General features: G+C 43.7%; 2 protein-coding genes across 3 annotated transcripts in view; one reads left to right on the top strand and one right to left on the bottom strand.

Moving 5' to 3' along the window:
• Window positions 1-1,232: 1,232 nt before the first annotated feature.
• smim13 (small integral membrane protein 13) lies at window positions 1,233-3,895 on the top strand. Of its 2 annotated transcripts, XM_086014607.1 has the most exons (3): window positions 1,233-1,563; window positions 1,691-1,809; window positions 3,031-3,895. In XM_086014607.1, the coding sequence occupies exons 2-3, from the start codon at window positions 1,734-1,736 to the stop codon at window positions 3,228-3,230; spliced, it is 276 nt and encodes a 91-aa protein (XP_085870733.1). In that variant the 5' UTR covers window positions 1,233-1,563; window positions 1,691-1,733; the 3' UTR covers window positions 3,231-3,895. The 2 variants fall into 2 exon arrangements, with proteins under 2 accessions (XP_085870733.1, XP_085870732.1); XM_086014606.1 differs by having other exon boundaries at window positions 1,256-1,809.
• A 3,468-nt stretch (window positions 3,896-7,363) lies between these two features.
• nedd9 (neural precursor cell expressed, developmentally down-regulated 9) overlaps window positions 7,364-21,608 on the bottom strand; it is a 28,096-nt gene continuing 13,851 nt past the window's right edge. Inside the window, exons 3-7 of the mRNA XM_086014595.1 lie at window positions 13,588-13,686; window positions 11,599-11,754; window positions 9,332-10,504; window positions 8,584-8,673; window positions 7,364-8,195 (exon numbers count right to left, since the gene is read on the bottom strand). Of these exons, the coding sequence (XP_085870721.1) occupies window positions 7,641-8,195; window positions 8,584-8,673; window positions 9,332-10,504; window positions 11,599-11,754; window positions 13,588-13,686 (2,073 nt within the window). The 3' untranslated portion in view covers window positions 7,364-7,640. The remainder of the gene's footprint in view (window positions 8,196-8,583; window positions 8,674-9,331; window positions 10,505-11,598; window positions 11,755-13,587; window positions 13,687-21,608) is intronic.

The following is a 21,608-nucleotide window of genomic DNA, read 5'->3' as shown; positions in this document are numbered from 1 at the left end:
ACCGAGTATGAAGAAAGCAACGGCAGAAATCGAGGCGTAGCATTATTGCGCGGTAATACCAGTACTGGAAAATAAAAGTGATTCCAAATGGCACAAGTTCCAAATGCCCTGCCCTGCAGTTGCATCAGACTTGACCTTGGTTACACAAGAAGTTCAGCTCACCTGACGTTTTCTGAAAATTCCTTTTTGAGAACGAAAATGGCCCTGCACCGCTGTACAATATGCAAATACAGCATGGAAGGAGGATCTTCGGGACTGCGTGTGTGCACAAGTGAAAACATTCTCTCCCTCGTGTGCGTCACAATGATTGAGACATGTGTGTTGACGTGATTGTATTCTTGTATTTATGTGCTAGTCTGATGATTTGCTAGGAATTAGGAATTACAAATCAAGTGGAAGATAATTTTATGGCAAGTTATTACCCTGCGGTTATGATGGCTAAAGGGTTTATAAGTGTGATGGCACTTAAATGATCCCAGAGGGACAAATACTATTTTGCTGTTACATTCCCACAATTATTATCATGTGTATTATCATGATTACTTAGGAATCTGGGCTTGCTGCTTGAGAAGAATTTCACGAAATAATGTACACGGTACTGCATATCCATACATATATAGTTTATAGCACATATATAGTTTTTATATATGAACTCGTTAATGTCTCCGCCTGCTGGGCAGTCAAGGAACAACGCGCAGTGAGGCTGCGTTGGCAGTTCAAAGTGGTAGAAGGCATATACAATTTACAAATATATAAAAATAAATGCAATTACGAATGGATTTTAATCAATTTAAGACTTAATGTTTGGTTTTCAGCACACGCACGCACACACACATGATTAATCAGTTGTTGAGACAGACACCATGAATTGTCAAGTTTGTAAGTTTACGGATGGACAACAGTTTTTGTATACAGTGCTGCAAATACAAACTAGTAATGTATACAGTCACAAAATTCTCCAGCGGCTCTACAAGGGGGAACGTTTTCCAAGGATCCTTTCATAATCTTCATGCCAATTAAATTTGTGCACTCCTAAATGTTATGTATGTAATCACATACTTTTTAATGCCTAGATATTCATGACCTGTTAAAAAGGAACTTATGGAAGGTAATCACAATGAACATTGCCGAAGGCATCAGACGTTGCATCATGGAAACGTTTGTACTTGGGTATATACTGTATTCTTCCATGTCACTTCTAATGTTTTTTTCCAGTGGAAAAAAATCTATGTATGTTTTTGTTTGGGAAGGCCTTTCGTACCGCAATGTTGTTGTTATCCTTTCGGCTTTTCCCCTCAGATATAGTTGAATTTTTTTTTTTGACTGAGTAACTACATTACCCAGAAGCCAATTCGACGCAGCGCAGCTGCAGTGTCAGTCCACTGTCAACACTATTACTCATTAAAGAGCTAGCAAAACGAAGACATTCTGCAGTTATGTAGCTCAAATACGGCGGTCCCTAATATGCTGGGCCCAGTTACTGTAAAATAGAGAAGTGAGAAGTGAAAGCTGCTGTAGTTTACGTTTAAGCTAATTGCGGTAGCCACATGCTAACAGGCTACAGTGAGTTTGCGATGCGCCGCAGTTTTGTTTTTGTCTCTCACTCGTCTCGGCTAGCGGCGTGAGGGAGCTAACCTGCTGCTATATGGTTTTTTTTCTGCATTTTCCATGGTGGCCTTTGGCAAATAAGCTGCTACTCCCCTCCTCGTCGCCAGACCAAGTGACCAGCTAAGATGTGGCAAAGTGTCGGGCTCACATTGCTGGTCATTGTGGCCACGCTGCTTTGTGTTCTTATCTTCATGTTGTGCGGTAAGTTTGGAAGGACCACAATCTTCATGTTGAACTTACATAACCCGCTGGCTTACAGTAAGGCCAATGTGCGTCATTGTTAATGAACATTTAGACGATTGTGTCATCTTGAAACTAGGATTAGCAGTCATTTACAAGTTTCGTTGTTGCCCAAGAGTCTATTTTTATCTCGTGCTGTTGTGCCAGTTACCACTGAAACTAATGTGATACTGCCATGAACCTTTTCATTGTGCCAATGCACATCAAAAAGCAATCATACTAACGCCATTTTTTTTTCATAATCTGAATTTAAATGTCGATATGTCGAATTTACATTACAGCATTTCAAAGGTTTACAATACTCAAAGGCTATATATGTCAACGCTTGTACAGTACAATATCTTGACGATGACAGCACACTTTGCAGACGTCCAATCAGATCGTTGGATGTTTAAGATGAAAGCTTTTCTCTTGTGATAGGCTCTGATGTGTGACAGTAAGCCCCCCCCCACCCCCCCACACACACTTTCACACACAATTAGTGTGTAATTATTAAAATCAACTAATTTCTGTTGTCGAAATGTGTTTTTTTTCCCCCGTATGTTTAACAAATAATGACACTAACCTTATGTTGACAGTTGACACTCTATGAGTACAGTTCAAGATAATTACAGGTTTTGGCTAGATTTACACTGAATTTGCGATATATGTCTTAATTTCACTAAAGTTTAGCCTGTAAGACAAGGCATTTCAGTTATGTGGGCTCAGTCTGAACACTAGGGGACACTATTTTAAAGGGGTACACAGATATGATGGAAAAAATAAACATGAGACAAAGAAGAATGTGGAATCTGGTGTATAAAGACCCAACAGTTAATCAATTATACAACGTTTAACTGTTACATAACCTTTAGTTAGCATCACCATCATAAAGCGTTTATTAGCTGTACTGGTAATCTTTAAACTAACATTTGTATCAAAGTTCTGAGGTATATTCTAACATACAAAATGCATTTTTATTACTCGTGAATAAAATCGCATATGTTAAATGTTATGTCTGTTTAAAATCAGATTTTTTTTTTGTTGAGACCATTTATTTCTAAATGTATGTTCTGGCCATCACTCTTGATTCAAAAGGTCTCCATTGTGTAATCAGTACGTACCAAACTATCAAACCGATATGACACGAGTGTGCATGATGGCCTGGCTTTCACATTGCAATGTTGTCCGTCTCCGTCTCAGGTTGGTACGTGGTCTGGCAGCTCTTCTTGTCCAAGTTCAAATTCCTGCGTGAGCTTGTCGGGGACGCGGCCGCGCCGCGGGCGCAAGCGCAGCCATCCGAGAGCGAGAGCGAGAGCGCCGCCAGCGTCCCCAGCGTCCCCGCACGCAACCGTCCCAGGACTGCACGCCAAAGAGTGGCCTCCCAGGAGAGCACCAAGTAGATCCCCACTGACCACACACACCTTACACTAAACGAGGACCTTTCCTGACTGACACTCGGGTGGAGACCAGAACTAAAAGCCATTTGCAGCGCCATCCATTTCTAGATGTCAACTCTTTATTAAGTAGACAGACAACCTGTGGACAACCTTCTTATATTACAATGAAAGGAGAGTTGTTAACCCAGTGATGAACTTATCTGGTGGATGACATGAAATAGAGCTTCATTCCAGAAGGGTAAAACAGCTCATACTAGATCTTAAAAAAAAAAAGATATAGATATACACTTGAAAAGCAGTTTCCAATGAACTGACAAAGTTGTGTAGTGTTTGTTTTGATGCTGCTACACACGAACCAAGCTGACATCCCAGTGCTGCAAACGGACGCGCCCTACTGCAGACAAGATGGCTCCCGTGGCTTTCTTCACATCAGCCCCTTTTTATACTACAACCAGGCCAAATGAACTCCGAGCAAGGCCGTGTCGATATTCGTCATCCACTTTCCTTCCGGCTTAACTGTATAATGTAGAACTTGTACCTTTTAATTGATGATAATGATCATTTCTGTGGTGTAGCTGCTTCCAACCAAGCACGTTGAGCTCAGTCCTGTTATGTGTTCAAATGTCTTCAATCATTACTTTTTTTAATAGTAAAGTCCCCATGATTTATTTGTTTGTTTCTTCTCTTATCAGCTTTCAAAAACAGCTTCTCATGTAAATGCCTCAGATTTCCTCCCATCAGGTAAAAACAGACAAAACAGTGAAGTTACTTTAACTGTAACACCAATTTGATGCAGTACTAGTAATTACTACAGCACAAAACGTTTTCTCTAATAAAAAATAATATATGAGAATACTTATGGTGGCAGAACGGTACAAAAAAAAAAAAAAAACAGATATATCTGACAAGGCTTCATAAATGAGGGATCCTTTCAGCTGCATTTCACATGGTGACCACAAGGTCGCAGTATTGTACAGAAAATCCTTGGCGGATTCTGCTCTCCCTGAGGTCCAGGTTTGACTCACTCAAGTGCGGTGTCCCACCCATCGAGTCAAGACATATTTTTCCTTCAATTAAATGTCACAAAACGTGGATACAGGAGTTAACTATGTTTGAATTATGTTGTGTTTATACCAGCGATGTACTGTATAGCGATTAGCGACAGAGAGAACAAATCTTCCTCCACTAGATGGCAGAATTTAATTAACATGCATCCGCGTTGTAAAATATGTGCCTTGGCGTTCTACATACACACCACCAAAATGTATAAAAATGCTATTTTTAAAAGTCGTGCAAATTCTTTCAATGCACTGACCACACTTACTTGATAAGGGTGTGCATCTTGCGGGACAACATCCACTTGCAGTTCTATTCTTTGTAATGCTGCCTCCTTCCTCCCCTTCAGATTTGGCTGCGTGGTATGGAACCTGCAGCTGGGCCTCCCCCCCCCCCCTTTCCCTTTAAGCGAAGACAGCTCTTCTGTCTTTGAGAAGCTGTAATTTAAGATTCTGCAAATACTTTACAGGAAATGATTGTGGTAAACCACGGAAATGACGTCCACTCTCCAGTGCATTTTCTCCGCCTCTGTGCACGTTCTGTTTGTGCTGTACGCGACGGTGACACTGCCATTCATTCAGCGTCTCCTTGTGGACAAGGTGAGCAGCTGACGTTTCAGTCATATTTCCCACCTCCGCTGCAAATTTCCACCTCAACACCTGTTTGCTGTCTCCTTGCAGTTTGTCGAGACTGCCGCGTGGCTGCAGCCGATCAAGCAAAATGCAGCCACTAACTGCCAGTAGTCACATCACTTCGCCGAGTTGTGTAACTGCGGCACAACAGAGAGAGAACGAGACAGGTCAGTAGTGTTTGGTCTGTAGCTCGTGGCGACATAAACACACATTGAAGGACACAAGCTGGCGTCAAATAAGCAGCCATGACTAAAATAACTCAATTGATTCACTGACATGACCCCCATGGTGCTTTCTCCAGTCAATAACTCCTCCACTGAATGCAAAATACAAAATGTAGGTCTTCTGTAGTTATATATGTAATAATTATTCCTTGTATTTCTTAAGATGTCCAAAAACAAGCTTCAAATAGTTTTTCTTGAGGATGTTGGGGTAGTGTTTACCAGCTCTGCCTTTCAGTCAAAAATGTCATGATGGTTAATTTTGTTGAGCGATTAGATTTAGTTTTGTTTCATGTTCTGCAAGGTTATTAGAGTTGACGAAAACTAATGAAATAACTCAAACTACAATTGAAAAAAAAAAAAAAAAACTTTCATGAACGAAATAATGAAAATGGCTTTAAAAAAAAAAAAGAAAAAACCCTGAAACTATATATTATGGTTATAAAACTAAATCAAGCTACCGTGGTACATTTTCATCTTTGCCGTTTGTTTGGCACACTTTTTTTTGAAATTGCACTTTATTGCACAATATTGGGCTTTTCTGTTTTTATTTTCAATCTTGCACCCAACAAAAACTCTATACTGTATACTAAAAAACAAACTGAAGTTCATAAAAACTAAGCATTAAAAAAATAAATAAATAACTCAAGTAATATTTGCCTGCTTTCGTTCAGTCTGTCTCAGCGTGTTGTTGTTGTTGTAAATCACGTTTAGCTAGTCGTGCTATGTTTCCAGTTGTGGCTTGTGTTTTGTTTCCCCATGTTGCTTTGAATCAATATACTATTCCTTTTTTTGTGGCAAATTTCGCATATGTCTCTTTGCCAGGCAGCCACCAATCTTTATTTTCCTGCAGTTAGTTCAATAAAAATTGCTGCTCTTTGCCTCGGCAAAGCAAATCAGCACCGAATCAGACTTTGCTCAAGCCGAATTGAGCTGACATCTTCTGCTTACTATTTAGTTACATGGAGAAGCCTTTTAAAAAGTGATTGCATTTGCAAATTCCTTTTCCTCCTCGTCTCCCCGGAGAGCACGAGCAGGAATGCGCTGGATAATAAAAACAAATTGCTTGGCATGCAGTGCCAGCCGATGCGAGCTGAAAAGAGGTTTAATGAGATTTTCTGATTGGGAGCTGAATTGGGGCGTGAGGGTCCTCGCTGTGATTATGGGCATTGATAAGGCAGCCCTTTTTGGGGGAGGCATTTTATTTCACTGAGGTGAAGACAAAACAACTTGCTGGGATTAGTAAAGACGTCGTGGAGAAAAGGATGTTTCTATGTCAGCTCGTTATGACACGTCGCTGGGGAAAACTACTCCCATGTACCCAATGTGAAGAGCGTCTTCGAGCCAGGCGACATGCGTTTTGGCATTTTTGAAAAAAATGTCTCTCACGGCTCAGAGAACACATACAAAACACATCATGTCCTCATGCGCCTCTGTCACGTCCAATGTTCTGCAGGAACGCAGGAAGAATTAGTCAGTATCCGCTAGCTTTCAGTACAGCACACCCTGTTTAAGTGAGGAATCGTGCAGGCGCTGTTAAAAATAACCAGTTATTTTTAGAATAGAAGCTACGAATAACTCTTTGTAGTTTTGATCGTGATGAGGATTTGACAGGGAAGAAAAATGAAAATACACACTTGTTTTCCTTTCTATTGAAAGTTTACACATTGGCTGCATATTTTTTTCAAAGTCGGCCGTGGATCGGTTGGTAGAACCCGTCCGGCTGAAATCCCGGCCCAAACTGTCGGCTGTCGAAGTGTCCTTGGGCAAGATGTTGAACTTCATTTTGGGGAAAAAAAGAACCTCTTGAGTCAGTGGTGTTATCAGGATGCCAGGTGTGGGTGGGCATTAGTCTTACCTGGGGGGGCTAAAAAGTGCTACAATGCTCAAGTAGGTCGAAATCCAGTGTCGGGCTACTGCACCTTTAAAACATGTTTTGTTTTCTCCTTAATTGAGATAACTGTTGTTATGATTTGGGCTGAACAAAAGTTGATTTGATTTATTTTTTTTTTTAATATCCCATTCTTCAGAACTACATCCAGTTTTCTTTGGGTAGAGTGGTAACGCCCCTGTCTTGAGTGCTGGACAATCTAGATGATTCTGACTGATCTTTCAAGGCTCACCAAATGTGTTCTACACGTCGAAACTACCAAATGAAAAATGAGACTCTTCTTTCATCACACACACAAAAAAATGTGACATCTGTAAATAACAGCAAAACACAGTGTCGTGGTTATGAACACGTCTTTACTTTATCTGCGGAGAATCCCATCCCATCTCCCACTGAAACGCACACGCCCACACACGGATATTAACATAGTTTAGGATCTACTGTCACACATCCAGCAGTACGACACATCAACAACACTCTATGGGTGAAACAAACATAAGGTGCTTCATAATATATGACTGGAATGTTATGAAAAATGTCCACATAAAACAATCTCGACAAAAATAGAGCAAATATTTACACAACACAAACGTTTTTACAACAGTGAAGGGAATCACCATTTCGCCATTTGAAGCAGCTGTTCTTTGAACTGTTGCGCGTGATGTGAGAGATCGGTGACTCTGTCCACCATCTCCTGGATGGCGGCCGTGTTGGGGTAGTTGAGCGCCGCCGTCTTGGTGGCGGCGACCACCGTTTTTAACAAGTCACACAGCACGTTGCTGGAGTTCATCACCCTGTTGGCCACCTCGGGGGCGGCGGCCTGCCGGGACAGCGTGTCTCCGATGAACACCAGTTTGTGCGCGCTGAGGATGACGAACTTGCTGTGCGCCACGAAGATGCGGGGCGGCTGCCCGCCGCTCACGCAGCTGAAGAAAGCGTCCACGGCGCTGAGCAGCGTGACAAAGTGCTGCTCGCACTGCTCCGAGTAGAAGCCCAGCAGCTGGCGATCCCGCGCGCAGGCGCGCGTGGCGGCGGACGGCGACGGCGTCGTCGTCTCTGCGTGGGGGGCGGCGGCGGTCCTGCCCGGGTGTGCGTGAGGCAGCCACTGCGAGATGTCGTTCTCTACGGGCTTGATCACCTCCTGCTCGAGCTTCTTGAACTGGTTGATCTGGGGAAAATCGCAAGACCGACATTAGCCACCGGCCAACAGCAACAAGGCAAGTCACCTTTATTTATATAATGCATTTCACACACAAGATAACTCAATGTGCTTCACATGGTTACAAAACAACATATAAAGGCAGTACAGTTCGGCTGATTTTTCTTTTTTGTCCAGCAAATGGCAAAAATCCACGTATGATTGATTGAAAGTGTATAATAACGTCCATGCTAATTCCTATGAGCAAGGCTATGGCGTTTCACCAGTTATGTTAGCATCAAGCTAGTGTACTTTCGGGACAACAAAATGACATGGTTTGGTTGCACTTTTTTGGGAGTTGAAATATCCAAAGTTGAATCGTCTCATTTTTGTTTCATCTTCGGTTGCCCAAGCTCACCTGCTCCTGGCCCAGCTGAGCTTGATTTTGCTTGATGATGTTTTCTTTCTCCAGCAGCTCCTTCTGCTGACGCTCAAAATCTTCTTTGCCCTGCAAGTGGAGGACAAGCATGTGAGAAAACCATTAAATGTGCATTTTTATTACAATAGCATAAAATGTGTAGAAAATACTATGGGCAAGTCAAAAATTTGCCCAAAAAATGGCTGTTTTTAATTATTTTCTTTTTACTATATACTACAACAGAAGCATCCTACCTTCCGTCACATAAATCAGCCAATTTTTGCAGATTTTTCTCTCTGTTGTATACAAACACTAACAGACAAAGTATTTTAAAACAGTCTGCCTGTAATTAATATATTTGTTGGAAGTGGTAAGGGACTAAAAAAAAAAGTTATTTTATTCCAAATATCAGAATCGGCATTAGCTTGAAAAAAAATCCATATCAGTCGGGCCCTAGAAGACACTACATACAATATCGTAGCCTAAGTGAACATGCACGTGCCTTTAAGAGGCGGGGCCTGGTGGGGTGATTTGTGACGTCAGTGAATGTGTGAGCTGTCGTCAACAGCTGTATGCGCCTGTTGTGTTTGTCTTTTAGGTTGCTTTACGGCATTCAATAAATGGTTCAAAAAGTGCATCGGCAACTAGGGGCTCTCCTTTCCCACATGCGGGGCATTATATCGATATATAAGGAGAGCGTAAATGCCCCATAATGTTAGGGTTATGCCATTCTAGCTGTACAATGTACCTGCAGATGTACGTAGTCGTAGTCTTCCATCCAGCTTTTCACACACTTCTCACTATGGTTCATGTTGTCTTTGTCTTGGCTGGAGGGCACCGGGAAGGGCTTGGTCTGCCCCCCGTAGGTGTCGCTGTCGGAGGAGGGCGACGTGAGCGGGTGGCTCATGTTGTCGTCGGGCGTGCTCCCGCTGGAGAAGGACCCCTCCATGTGCGTCCGTCTGAACAGCAGCTCGGCGCTGTTCCCTATCGTGGAGGCCAGCTGCTTGGCGTCGTCCGGCACCGTTCTGGAGACCATGACGAAGCGGTCCAGCTCGTCGCTCTTGTTGTGATGCTTGCCGGCGGCCGAGGAGGCTAACGTGTTGAGCGCCCAGCCGCTATTCTCCAAGGCCTGGTAGATCTGCAGGAGTATCTGCTGAGAGTCCTCCAGGCGTCCCAGCTGCCTCCTCATCTTGCTGTGAAGGCTGGAGTCGGAAAGGGCCGTGGCGTTGGCCGCCGCCCCTTTTCCGAAGACGATAAAGTCCCCCAGACCCGCTCGGACCCTGTCCAGCACCGTGCGGACGTCGTTGGCGTGGCGCTCCATGAAAGGAAAAGTCCTCCAGTGAGGGGACGCCGCCATGGAATGCAAAGCCCCGACCGAGACCTCCACAGCCTGCTGCAGACGGTACAACCTCTGGACGGCCGTGTCCACATCCAGAGCCAGGCGGCCCTCCGAGCCGGTGCCCGTCGAGGAGGACGACGTGGACATGCTGCTTCGTGTGCTGCCCGTGCTGGAGAACGACAGGCGGTTGACGCCGTCGGTCGCGTCGGCCACGGCTCGGGATTCCTGGGCGGGGACGTCGTACACGCCCTTGTCCCGGTCGGCGGGCAAGCTCCTGCGCTGGGAGAGCTGCACGCCCCTCGGGATGTCGTAGACGTCGCTGGGCGAGACCGCCCCGACGGACAGGAGGGCCGTCGGCGGTACGTCGTAGATGCCCTCGTTACTGTTCTGTTGTTGGTGATGGCCGGCGGGCTCCATGCTGGGGGGGAAGTCGTAAACGGACTGAGCGTTCTGTGCGGTTTTGCCGAGGGTGGGCGGCGGCACGTCGTAGATGCCCTCCTGCATCTGTTTGAGAGGCTGCGGGAAATCGTAGGTGCCCTCCTGCTGGGCGGCGTTGGCCCTGCAGGGCGGCACCGAGTAGACCTGAGGGTCAAGGACAGGCAGGATGTTGACATTAGATCACAGGAATGGTCGCAACACAGCAGCGATAGACCGATTATCGGCTCCGATAGTCAATTGTTTTGACGAATATCGGCATCAGCCTTTTTTAAAAAGTAGGATGGCCGATAATAAATCCATTTAAAACTGCGTTAACTTCAAGGAGCTATTTATTTACATTTGCAGTTAACTTTATAAGAGACTCGGAACACTTTTTTGTTTTTCTTTGAAATCAATACAAAGATAAGTGAAATTTTCAAGCTTGTCATTTTGAAGGATTTTATTTACTGACGAAAACTATACGGAGCTTGAAGTTGTCATTTACTGGTAGTCAATTTTGTTAGAATTTTACCCCAAAAATGTATATTGGCAAAGATGAATAATAATCATTAAAAAAAAATCAACATTATGCAAATCTGAAAAAATGTCAATAAACATATACTTGAAGTTTCAACAAAGTTAAGAGTTTTATTTTATTGTTTTAGATTTTGATGCCAATATTTTCCTTTTTGCTGAAAATTAATATTGGCTCCAAATATCGGTTATCGGTTAAGCGTTGGGACTGTACGATACACGAAACCACCCAAAATGTAGCTTTTGATTCTCCAGCATTGTTGGACCTTTCGCATACATGCCGGGGAACTAAACTAGAGGCAAGTGAAATAATTCCCACAAGCATTGAAATGCACTTCTCGACTTTAATCAGGAACGACACCCGCCATATTCCTGGTTATAAGAAACAAACCGTTGGACGTCTGCCTGAAAAAATGAAAACGTAGAAGCTGTGGAAAGTCAAGCGTTTTGTTTTGGATTTTCCCATGGAGGCTTCAGACAGAATCAACCACACTCATGGAGCTTTGGTTCAACTCTGCTGGCAGGCAAAGCTTATATTCAGCGTGACCACAAGAATGTCATAAATGTGACATTTAGCGTATTATTATTATTATTAATTTATCCACGCCAATGGTGACAAACAGCAGGAACGGCATCAATAACTTGAGAAATCATGGCTTTAAGGGCTGTGACTTCCTTCCTAAAGCAAATGAGAGTGAGACACCCCCCCCCCCGCGTTTTATTACCGCTTGCGAAGAAGGAGGGACGTCGTAAACGTCTTGTCCTTGGGTCCTGAGGTCCGCTTGAGACGGGGGTACGTCGTAGATATCTTGGTTGCGTGCAGCCCCGTGCTGGCCAGGGTATGGTGGTCCAAACGTTTGACCGGGTGGAACATCGTACACCTGAAAAAGGAACGGAAACAAAACACATTGCACGTTATTTGCAGGCTTTTACTCATTGGGGAAAAAAAAAAAAAGCCTTCTATAAGAAAAACCTCAAACCTAATTCTCCAATATAAATATTAGGTTAGGCTTGGTAGATCTATTAAATCTTCAATGAATGAATCCCAAAATATACATAATAAGTGAATTGTGCAAGGGGAATCACTTTTGGTGTAAATCGGTGTATTTAACTTCATGACTGCCGTGATGTATGTTCTTGTTGACTTCCTTTTTGTTTCATGTTTGCTCAGGTTTTCCCACGTTGATGTTTTCCGCTCATTTGGTTTTCGTCTCCTTTTCTCGACAGCACCGTTTCTCGTGCCAGCCAATCATCTCGTCTTGTCCAGTTGTGCCTCATTGTATTGAGTTCCCTGCTTCCTCTCAGTCTGTGTGGGTGAATTTTCATCGTCATGTCCATAGTCTCGAGTGGTGAGTGTTTTGTTTTCTGACTTGTAGCTTTTCACCTTTTTTGGACTTTATTAATTGATTTTACCACATACCTTATTTGTATTTTTTGTGAACGAATATTTTGTAATTTTTTTTTTAGTATATCCTGCTCTCCTGCCTTCCCTCACAATGCCAACTTTCAAACTTGACACATGATATTGACAGTCCAAATTGAGCATTATTGCTCCACAAGTGTAATTTCTAAAGAATCGATATTTTCATATGGCAGGGAGTCTTCAGTATCGACCAATAACATTTCAGGAATGGCATGCAAGGAACTACTGTTCAGCGTGTACGCCAAACACAGGAACTAAGGTAAGGAATTATATATTTTTTTATTTTTGGGTACAGTTTTGATAGTATTTCATTGATTATGTCCTTGAGGTGGTTTTCATACAAATATTTATTGTAATTTTGACTTTACTGCTGCATTAGCATAGGTTAGTAAACAAATCAAGGACCCTGTGTGTGCGTTAGCATAGTCGAGTTGCAATGATTAATCGATAATAGTTGTATTAAGTTCATTTTGTCTTCCTTGTTATCTATATTTTGGTTGGTTCATCTATAACAGACAATCGTGATTTTAGGTCGTCTAATTACCTGACGTGGTCCTTTTAATTACCTGACATGAAGGCGGAAGTACACGCCGAAACATGTCAAGTCATTAAACGACCTAAAATCACGATTGTCTGTTATAGATGAATCGATAATCATTACTGATGATTGTTTATGTGCTTTTTATTTTTTTAATAAAAGCTGTCCAAATTCTGAGATTCAGCTTCCCAACAGTAAACATTCTCCGATTTCTGTTGTCCTCCATGATCGCCGACTCAAAATTTGCTTTTACTTTGAAAAAGGATGATCAACAGCTTTGCCTATTTTATGAACCAAACCAGTCATTTAATAAAAAAAAAAACATGTTTCTGTACTTTTAATTTGAAATAATTTGCAGTAGTTGAAAAAAGAGATGGAAATGTTTTTTTTTTTTTTTTTTTTGTCTTAAATCATGAGGAGTCAATTATGAAACCATTAGTAGCAGCCTTAATGTGTGGAACAAAGAAAAGCTTTCTATATTTATACAATATTTATCAGAATGCCTTGTTTCAACTAGTGGGCCTGCATAGAACATATTCTTGAAAAAAAAAAAAAGTGTTTGGTTTGACTTCCAATGACGATGTCATCATATACAAACCCCAAGGGTAAGGTTTTTATTATTGTTGTAATTATCATAGAACCTCTATAAACAATGAAAACCAAACATGCCCTGATTGTCTTTTCCTCCACACAAGATGATATTCTTAGAGAAGGCTAACTTGTGCGTGTGTATGAAAAGTAACAGACACTCACCCCCTGTGATCTACTGGGCGGGACATCGTAGAGGTCCTGCTGGTTGTGCTGGCCTGGGCTGTAGGTGTACGACTGTCCCACTCTGGTGGGGGTCACCACCTGTCCAATCACAGCAGGGAGAAGCGCAAACATTTGAGTGCTGCGCTCTAAAAAAAAAAAAAAAAAAAATGACACCTGGTTCAAAGCGGCGCTGAAGACAAATGCTGCCCAGTTGCACACGGCCGCCCACAGTCAAACTTGCGTGCGTCTGTTTGCGGTTGCTCATTGCCGGCAGACTCCCTTCTTTCGGTTATTAGTGGACAACATCCCTCGTTACAGTCGCTCTCTGTCAGATGTCAGTTCTGTGCTCAACGCGGTCGGGCGGAAAGGTAAAAAAAAAAAAAAAAAAAAAAACCCACCTCGAACCAACACGAGTAAGTCATTAAAGAACTTTTTTTAAGGCGTTATGAGCTCACGTTATCGGAACGGCAGCCGCTCATTTTCTATACGGTTAATCCCGTTCGAGGTCACGGGCAAGTGGAGAGAATTATCAACCAGGTTTTGTCGTTGCTTTGCGGAGATTTGAATTGAGGTTTTAGCGCGGTCAATGCCGCATACTTGCTTGCAAATCTTTGCTGCTATGGATGAATCAAGCCAACTATTTTACAGACAGGCTTTGAGCGTAACGACATGATTACTGTTTGGAAAGCAAATCATCTCGCTGCCTTTTCTTGGCCAAGTGACATTTTTGCCTTGCTCCTTTTCTCTCTTTATATTCTATATATTGCCCTCTTTCCCGTCAGTGCTGATCAGTCCTTCCACACCTCCTAATCCCACTCTTTCCACTCCCCCCCCCCCCCCCCCCCCCGCCCCCCTCATGCCGCTGTCTCGTATCCCCTAAAAGCAAAGCTGCAGACCTCCTCGCTGTGTCAGACAGACAGAGGAATTCTGGGAATGTCCTTCTCTGGGCCCAGAACGGCTTTTTCCACCCCCATTTGCTACCGTTAGCCTCACCGGAACGAGCAAGGTTCATTACTGGGTTTCGAAAATAGGAATTGTACGAATGCTAGCAGTGGGAAAGGTCTCCCGGGGGTTATGTGCGAATTTAGTCATGGTATCCACTCTTCTTGAGTCATCACAAAGCTGTCTTACTAGCCAAATAGCATCTCTGATAATGAAGCAAAGCTCAGCCGGCAAAGAACGGGGATTAACGTTTCAGGGAAAGCAGAAGCGGGTTGAGGGGGACTGGTCTGTTAAAGAGATTTATGAAAAAAAAAAAAAAAAAAAGGGGGGGGGTAGAGAAGGGAACAGTGAGGAATGGAAAATAGGAGTATGTTGCTCAGTATGGAAAGGAATGCCATTCAACGTTGGAGTCCAAAGCGAAGTCCATATGGTTCTAATCAGTCCGATTTGAACAAGCTTGAGGTGATTTAAGGTGTTCATTGCTAGCATACCTGCCTACGCATGCGGCGGCCAGCGGCTCACAAGTGAAACGTACACCCAGGCCGAAATAAACCAACGGAGGAATAAATAGACTTGCTGCTTTTCGCTCTTCTCACGCACGGTCGGGTCATAGACGCCCGCCGTATGGAACCGGACATGCTTACGGGAGCAGCATCGAGTACCGTTTGCTCAATGTTGTTTCAAAGAAAGATAACGGAACGTGCAAGTTGAGGCTGCCGGTTGAACGTATTAAAAAAAAAAAATAAAAATGAAGTGACTTCAGTGTTCTTCCATCTAAAAACGCTCCAAACATATCGAAATCCTGACATGCTAACTTTGCCTTCCTTGGGAACCATTCACGTTCTATTTTGTCTTCCTTATAACTTTCTGTTTTGATGACTGTGGTAGCCCTTTCATGCAGCGAATTAGTTGGGTCCGAATTAACTGCTTTGTCTACTAGTGGCCGCTGTCTTTACTTGGAGCTGCAGTGATTATTAGTGGTGGGAATCTATGGGTCCCTCACGATTCGATCCTGATTCTGATTCAGAGGCCCACGATTTGATCTGATTCCGATTCAGAGGCCCACGATTCGATTTAATTCCGATTCTGATGCATCAGTGCATCGGCTTACATTTTATAGTCCACGTAAAACACTGGTACCTTTTTTTTTTTTTTTTAAAACAAAAAACTCAAGGGCAAAAATGTATTTTTCACACTTTGACTTCGGTCCGCACCGTATGACGTTTTGCTTGTTCAGCCATCTTGTCACGTATTAGCTTAGCCTAGCACAGACGTCTGACATCCAAACGCACGTTTTTATTTTTTCTTAGTTAAACTTTAAATATCGATTTTTAATACCTACGAATCGATTCAGACTCTTTCTAATACGCCGAACGATGCATCGAAAAAAAAAAAACGATTAGCGTTCCCGCCCCTAGTGACTATGCATACATAGCATAACTAATATGCAAGCGATATTGATCACAATCATAGTCTAGGTTTTAGCATTCCAGACTGTACCGTTGAGAGTAAAACTAAACTGCTCGGTGGAATCAAAGCTAAAGTAAATGTCAAGAGACAAGAGACTGTTAAAGGTCAGTCCGGCGCTGCGGGTTGAATCTGCGCGTTGGCGATAAGAGGATATCTGGACTCAGCTGCCACATGCAGATGGCAGCAAGGTGTCCGCGTAAGGCCTTCGGTGACCTTTTCCACAGGTACGCGTCATCGCCTCTGAGCATATGCACACTGCTCATTTATTCACCCCCCCCCCACCCCTCTCCTGCCTCTTGTTTACCCAGCACGCAGTTGCTCCGAGGCGGGCCGGCCACTGTCATAATTGGTGCTTTGTAAATATTTACCGGCTCCAATGAGGTTGGTGCTTTGCGTGGCGCTCATGGCACCTTTTTTTTTTTTTTTTTTTTCCCCCCAGAGCGAAAAACAGAGGCGAGGCGATGACATCATGAATGGCCTCACGAGCGAGCGAACAAACGTTTGCTCCCGCTAAGGTGATAGGCTCCACAAAGATTCCTTCACGGGGGAGGCATTGCAAACTGTGTGACTAAAGCGGGATCAGGTTTAGACTTGGGGCCCCGAGAAGCCCAACCAATACGGCGCCAATGCTGCTATGAGTGGCGGTGAGTGAGTCAGGGCCCTCCCGCTGTTTGCTTAGCACGCTGGCAGGCTCAGGGTTTGGCAGGTAGGACATTTTAAGACTTACTTCGGTGTTATTTGAATGGCGTCGTCATAACGTCGAACAACTGCTTGATGAGCTTGTTGTAAACCTCCCTCGTTTTTTTTTTTTTACGTACTGTACTCACAGCACATTTTACAGTGTGTAATAATCAAGAACCATTTGGTAGATTCATGTCGTTGACTTGATATTAAAATGTGGTAATAGAGGAATATGTGAAAGTAACTAATTAAGGTCAAAAATCCCCCCCCCCCTTCCTTATCAATGCATGCGTACGATCTCTGTCTCTGCAATAGGCAAGTTATAGAAATTTTCTAAAAGACCTCAATCAGGGGAAAATAAAGGGAATTTTTTTTTTAACCTGGATTTAAAAGCATTTACACTTGGGCTAACTTTAGTTCTGTTGGCATCTTATTCCATTTGTGTGGCAGCATAACGGCTAAATGCTGATGCACCATATTTGCTTTGAAGTTTACTGACCTCAGGAATCTACTTGGTTTATATTCCATGAGTATTTTTTAATGCAGTCAGAGCGATAGTCGTTGGGTGATTTATAGATCAGTAACATGGTTTTAAAATCTATTCTACAGCTGACTGGGAGCCAGTGTAAAGTCTTTAGGACTGGAGGAATACGTTCAAATTCCTTTGTTCTGGTTAGAACCCGAGCTGCATCGTTCTGAATGAGCTGCAGCTGTTTGATGCTCTTCCGAAGGAGTCCAGTCAGAAGACCGTGCCAATAATTAAGTCTACTGGAGATAAAAGCATGGATGAACTTCTCCTGGTCTGCTCGGAGCATGAATTAACATCGGGTGCGCCATGAGTTAAAATACAATCGCTCAAAAGTCTACAGTGCCGTATAATGCTCTTTTTTTTTTTTTTATTGACGGGTATTCAAGGGACTAAGCTGAAAGTCAAACATTAACGTAATGTTTCTTATTGCGTTTGCAACGCATGATCCCGAGAGCCATTTGGACCATTTTATCCCTCCGGAGATGCTAGAATGATCAAAACAAAATGCGGCTCTTTCGTTGGATCGAACCACATCGCGCAAGTTGTGTCTTCGAACTCAGGATTCACGCTATAAATCAACATAATGAAAGATCGCTCGCGATAAAGAAGCAGTGTGTACGGCTGGAATGAACAGGAAGACATCATATCGCACTTGTTCATTGGGTTTGGAGACAGCCATTCTTTCCCGTAATGGCTTACTGACATAAATCTACAAGCCTGATGGGACAGCTCGCCAAAAGACGGCGACAATGACGCTTCCGGCCATCGGGCAACTCCTCATTCAATTCGTCTTCGTGCTATTAATCATGAGCTCTCATCCTCCTATCTGAATGTTGACAAAGCTTAGAGACGCACAATAGTGCGCACACACAATGACATCAGTTCCGTGTTGGTTAAGAGTGGAAACTTTTTATGTGAGTGGGTTTTTGTAGGGAGTGTCTTTGCTTTGACGAATCACTGTACAAAAACATCTCACTACCACTTGGAGTCGCCTATTAGTGTGCAAAACCAATTATTGGGAGTACTGAAGTATTTAATCCCGGCGCTGCTTCGCCATTAGATAGCCCAAACGGCCAAACAGTAAGGCGACTTAATTCAGGCTCAATTAAGGATCATCTTTCATCCGCTCGGATCAAAGCGGCTTCTCAATCCGGAGGAATGTCAAAAGATGACACGCGGCGTTTTGCGTCTCCGAAGGCGTCATTACGTATCGCATTTCCCGGCATAAAAGCGACAGATTGATGATCCTCCAGTTCAAAGCCAAACGGAGAACTACGGTGCAGTACAACCATGTAAAGCTCTTTGAAATGCTACCACTGCGACATGCTCGGGGTAAAAACCGCACGTCGACATCAGCCATCCCACAGACAAGACACCCGATAGGTCAAATCACTGTTTGCGTTGCCAAAACTTTCCAGCAAAGCATTTCCTGTCATCCACTTTGCTTTATGACTCATTTATGAGGAGCGCTGCTCCGAACCTTCAGGGAGCAAAGTCCTCTCGGTATGCAAACCGCACTGCAGATTTTTTTTTGGGGGGGTTGTTGCTACAACTGATTTATGAGCTACCCCCCGGTCACTTCTCGTGGACCAGCGATTCATCACCGCCGCGACAATGGCGAGCGTTCGAAGGAGCCGGCGTGCTCAGGAAGATATAAGTCAGCGGCTGAGCTCGCCGTACGCACGCACGCACGCGCGACAAACAAACGCCTGGCGCGATCCCACTTCCAAACGCTTCTTTATCGAGGTGAACGACACGCCCCCGTAGGCCGTAAACGACTATCGGCGCACGTCTTTTGAGATTCGTGTGGGAGTCCCATATATCTTTACGGCGCTCCTTGAAGACACTGGATCTGTGGCGATGACGCAGAGAATTGAGGAAATGCCCATACAAGGAGCCGAGCTCTCGGGGGCAGGAAGTGAGGAATGAATAGGCCGTCTGGTAGGCGTAGATAAGACGCTTGGCTGGTCTTTTGAACTCTGAACCCAACCCATCTTTGAACACCATGACCTCGGAGCCCGAGTCTGAGAAGGCAATCAAGAGGCACCGCGGAGCGAAACAAACACACCTTTCACAACGCCGGCGGAGAAAGAAGAAACTGAAGTCGGCCGGGGCACAATGGCTTCTCCTCTTTGGCTCACGCCAGAGTTTCGAGCCTCACGTGGTCCCCGCTGAGGGTCGGTCAAGGACGAGGCTCCGACATCAAACCAGAGGGAGACGGCAGCGCCAAACCCCAGTGCGCATTTATACACCAAAGCGCCACACCACATGAAGAGAAAATAGCCGGTTGCCAATCTGGATCCGCATCGTGCAGACCAGAAGACAAATTTTGGAGGAAATAATAAAGTGTGGCGGTTTGTTCGGAAAGCAAAAATTGGACATGGCAACGCTGACTCGAGTTGAACTTATTTTAGTCGCAGTAGAAAAGGATCTGCGCTGCTCAATTAGCTTGCGCTTTGCATGCTAATTTAGTACATTTAATGCGGGTGGACGTACGGTAGTAGTTGGACAATAACAATCTCGTAAAAACATGGAAAGTGAGCCGTCGGATTTTTGTTTTGCGTACAAATCACACCAGTCACAATATTGCAGCCTGTAGTCCGGGCGACGTCCCTGGGTCATGAAACACGAAGCTCACACGCGCCAACCGCTTGTCTTAATCCGAAAGCTTTTATGGCTCTTCGACTCTTGCTTCACGGAAATCACAAGTTGTGAAAGGAAAATCACCTCTGAATGTCAATTCAGTCGGCGTACCACGAATCACATTCAGCTGTCCTGGCTGAACTCTCGTTGCTCGGTTACGATCTACTCGCATGTCCACGATCCGCCTCCTTCTTTTTTTTTTTTTTTTTTTTTTTTTAGCTACAAATGGAACTGCACCTTTGCAGTCAAAACAGAATATATCTTCCATGGTAAATATGCTTGCGCAAGAATGTGCCGTTTCAACACTTGGAGTGAGCTACTTATTGACACGTAATGAATGGCACATGTAATCTTGAGACACGCGTACAGATTTGCAAAGACGCATTTGTTCAAGGGAGTGGATTTTTTTTTTTTTTTTACTCCTTATAAGCCTTCAAAATAATTTGTAGGCATTTATTTACCTGCACTTGAAAAGGAAGAAAAGCTTACTTTGTTTTTTTCAGAAGCTAGCCTTAGCGGTTTTGAATTGGAAAGCAATGGTGAGGATTTTACTCCAATAACCATTATGAATGATATCATTTTTTTTTTTATACGTTGATACTAGTTTAAGTCCCTCTTGATTCCAATAAACCTATATATAAAAACACATAACGCCACGCTTGCTATCGCTATTGGTCTCTTGTTGAAGACAAAAAAAAAAAAAAGTCATAACGATGACTTTTTATTGTTTTCCTTGCAGTGCTTTCAGACGTCCCATTCAGGCCAGACTAAAAGTGCCTGCCAAAAACAAAACAAAAATAGAAGAGAAATGAAGGTGATTTGGAGGTTAAAGCTTCCCCGATGTGAGGAATGTTGTCATTTCTCGTCTTCCGTTACACTAAAGGGAAACCACTGGACCATTCATACATTTGGAAAATAACTCTTAGCGCGCTAATCGATTTTCGAATCATCAACGGCCGACCTAAAAAGGAATTGCTGAACCATAACAGCCAAAAACAACTTGCACTATTTGGCAACGCCGACAATTTTCAAAAACTGGCCTGTTGGTGCTTGTGTCCAATAGTGAGACGTCATAGCAAAACAACAGGGCCTTGTCTGGATTCCCAACAATGCACAAATGAATCCCCGAGGAGAAAATTCATTTGCATGTGATGCACTTATCGGGACGAAAATCAAATTCCATTACGGTGAAATTGCACTCCCTGACAACCACAAGGAAAAATTACTCATCCAAGGCTTAATATAATCTCTCTAATAACATGATTACAGCACAAAACACTGTCGGTGGAAGCGCGTTTAATTTTCCATGCTGCCATCAAAAGCCTTTTATGTGAGCGTGTTTAAACCTTGCAGTGGAAAATAGGTTGATAAGACTCTTTTTTTTTTTCTTTTCTTTTTTTGCATGTGTGAGTGTGTTTTGGTTGAGTGACAGGTCCCCTCGTCGGCCCCCGGCTCCCCCGGTCTTTATCGCATGTGCAGAGGGTTGTGCAGCCTGTAGTGTTGACCCACTCGAGCGCTCACCTGCGCTCAGCCAAATGATAACCAAAGTTAATTTGTTCATAAAAGGAAAACACCCTTAGGGTTGCAAAAGCTCATTCAACATATGATTAATATGTCTCCGAAGGGCCGACGTGTGTGAAGTGCCGGAGCTCGATAAATAGGGGAATGTTGCGTCATGTTTAAGCCCTGTGGCTCGTTTGAAGTGGTCAATCACACCACGAGGCTTTGTCGAACGACTTTGTGGAAGTTGAGGCAA

Source organism: Filicampus tigris, chromosome 18, assembly GCF_054856515.1.
Source record: "Filicampus tigris isolate MCC_2025a chromosome 18, RoL_Ftig_1.0, whole genome shotgun sequence".
NCBI classification, from domain to species: domain Eukaryota; kingdom Metazoa; phylum Chordata; class Actinopteri; order Syngnathiformes; family Syngnathidae; genus Filicampus; species Filicampus tigris.
The sequence above is the reverse complement of the archived record's forward strand: the minus strand, read 5'-3'. Positions and strand labels throughout refer to the sequence as shown.

Bases quoted from the DNA above. Each gene is read 5' to 3' on its own strand.
- smim13 (XM_086014607.1), top strand. From the start codon at position 1,734: ATGTGGCAAAGTGTCGGGCTCACATTGCTGGTCATTGTGGCCACGCTG. The intron at 1,810-3,030 runs GTAAGTTTGGAA...TCTCCGTCTCAG, and splicing joins TCTTATCTTCATGTTGTGCG to GTTGGTACGTGGTCTGGCAG.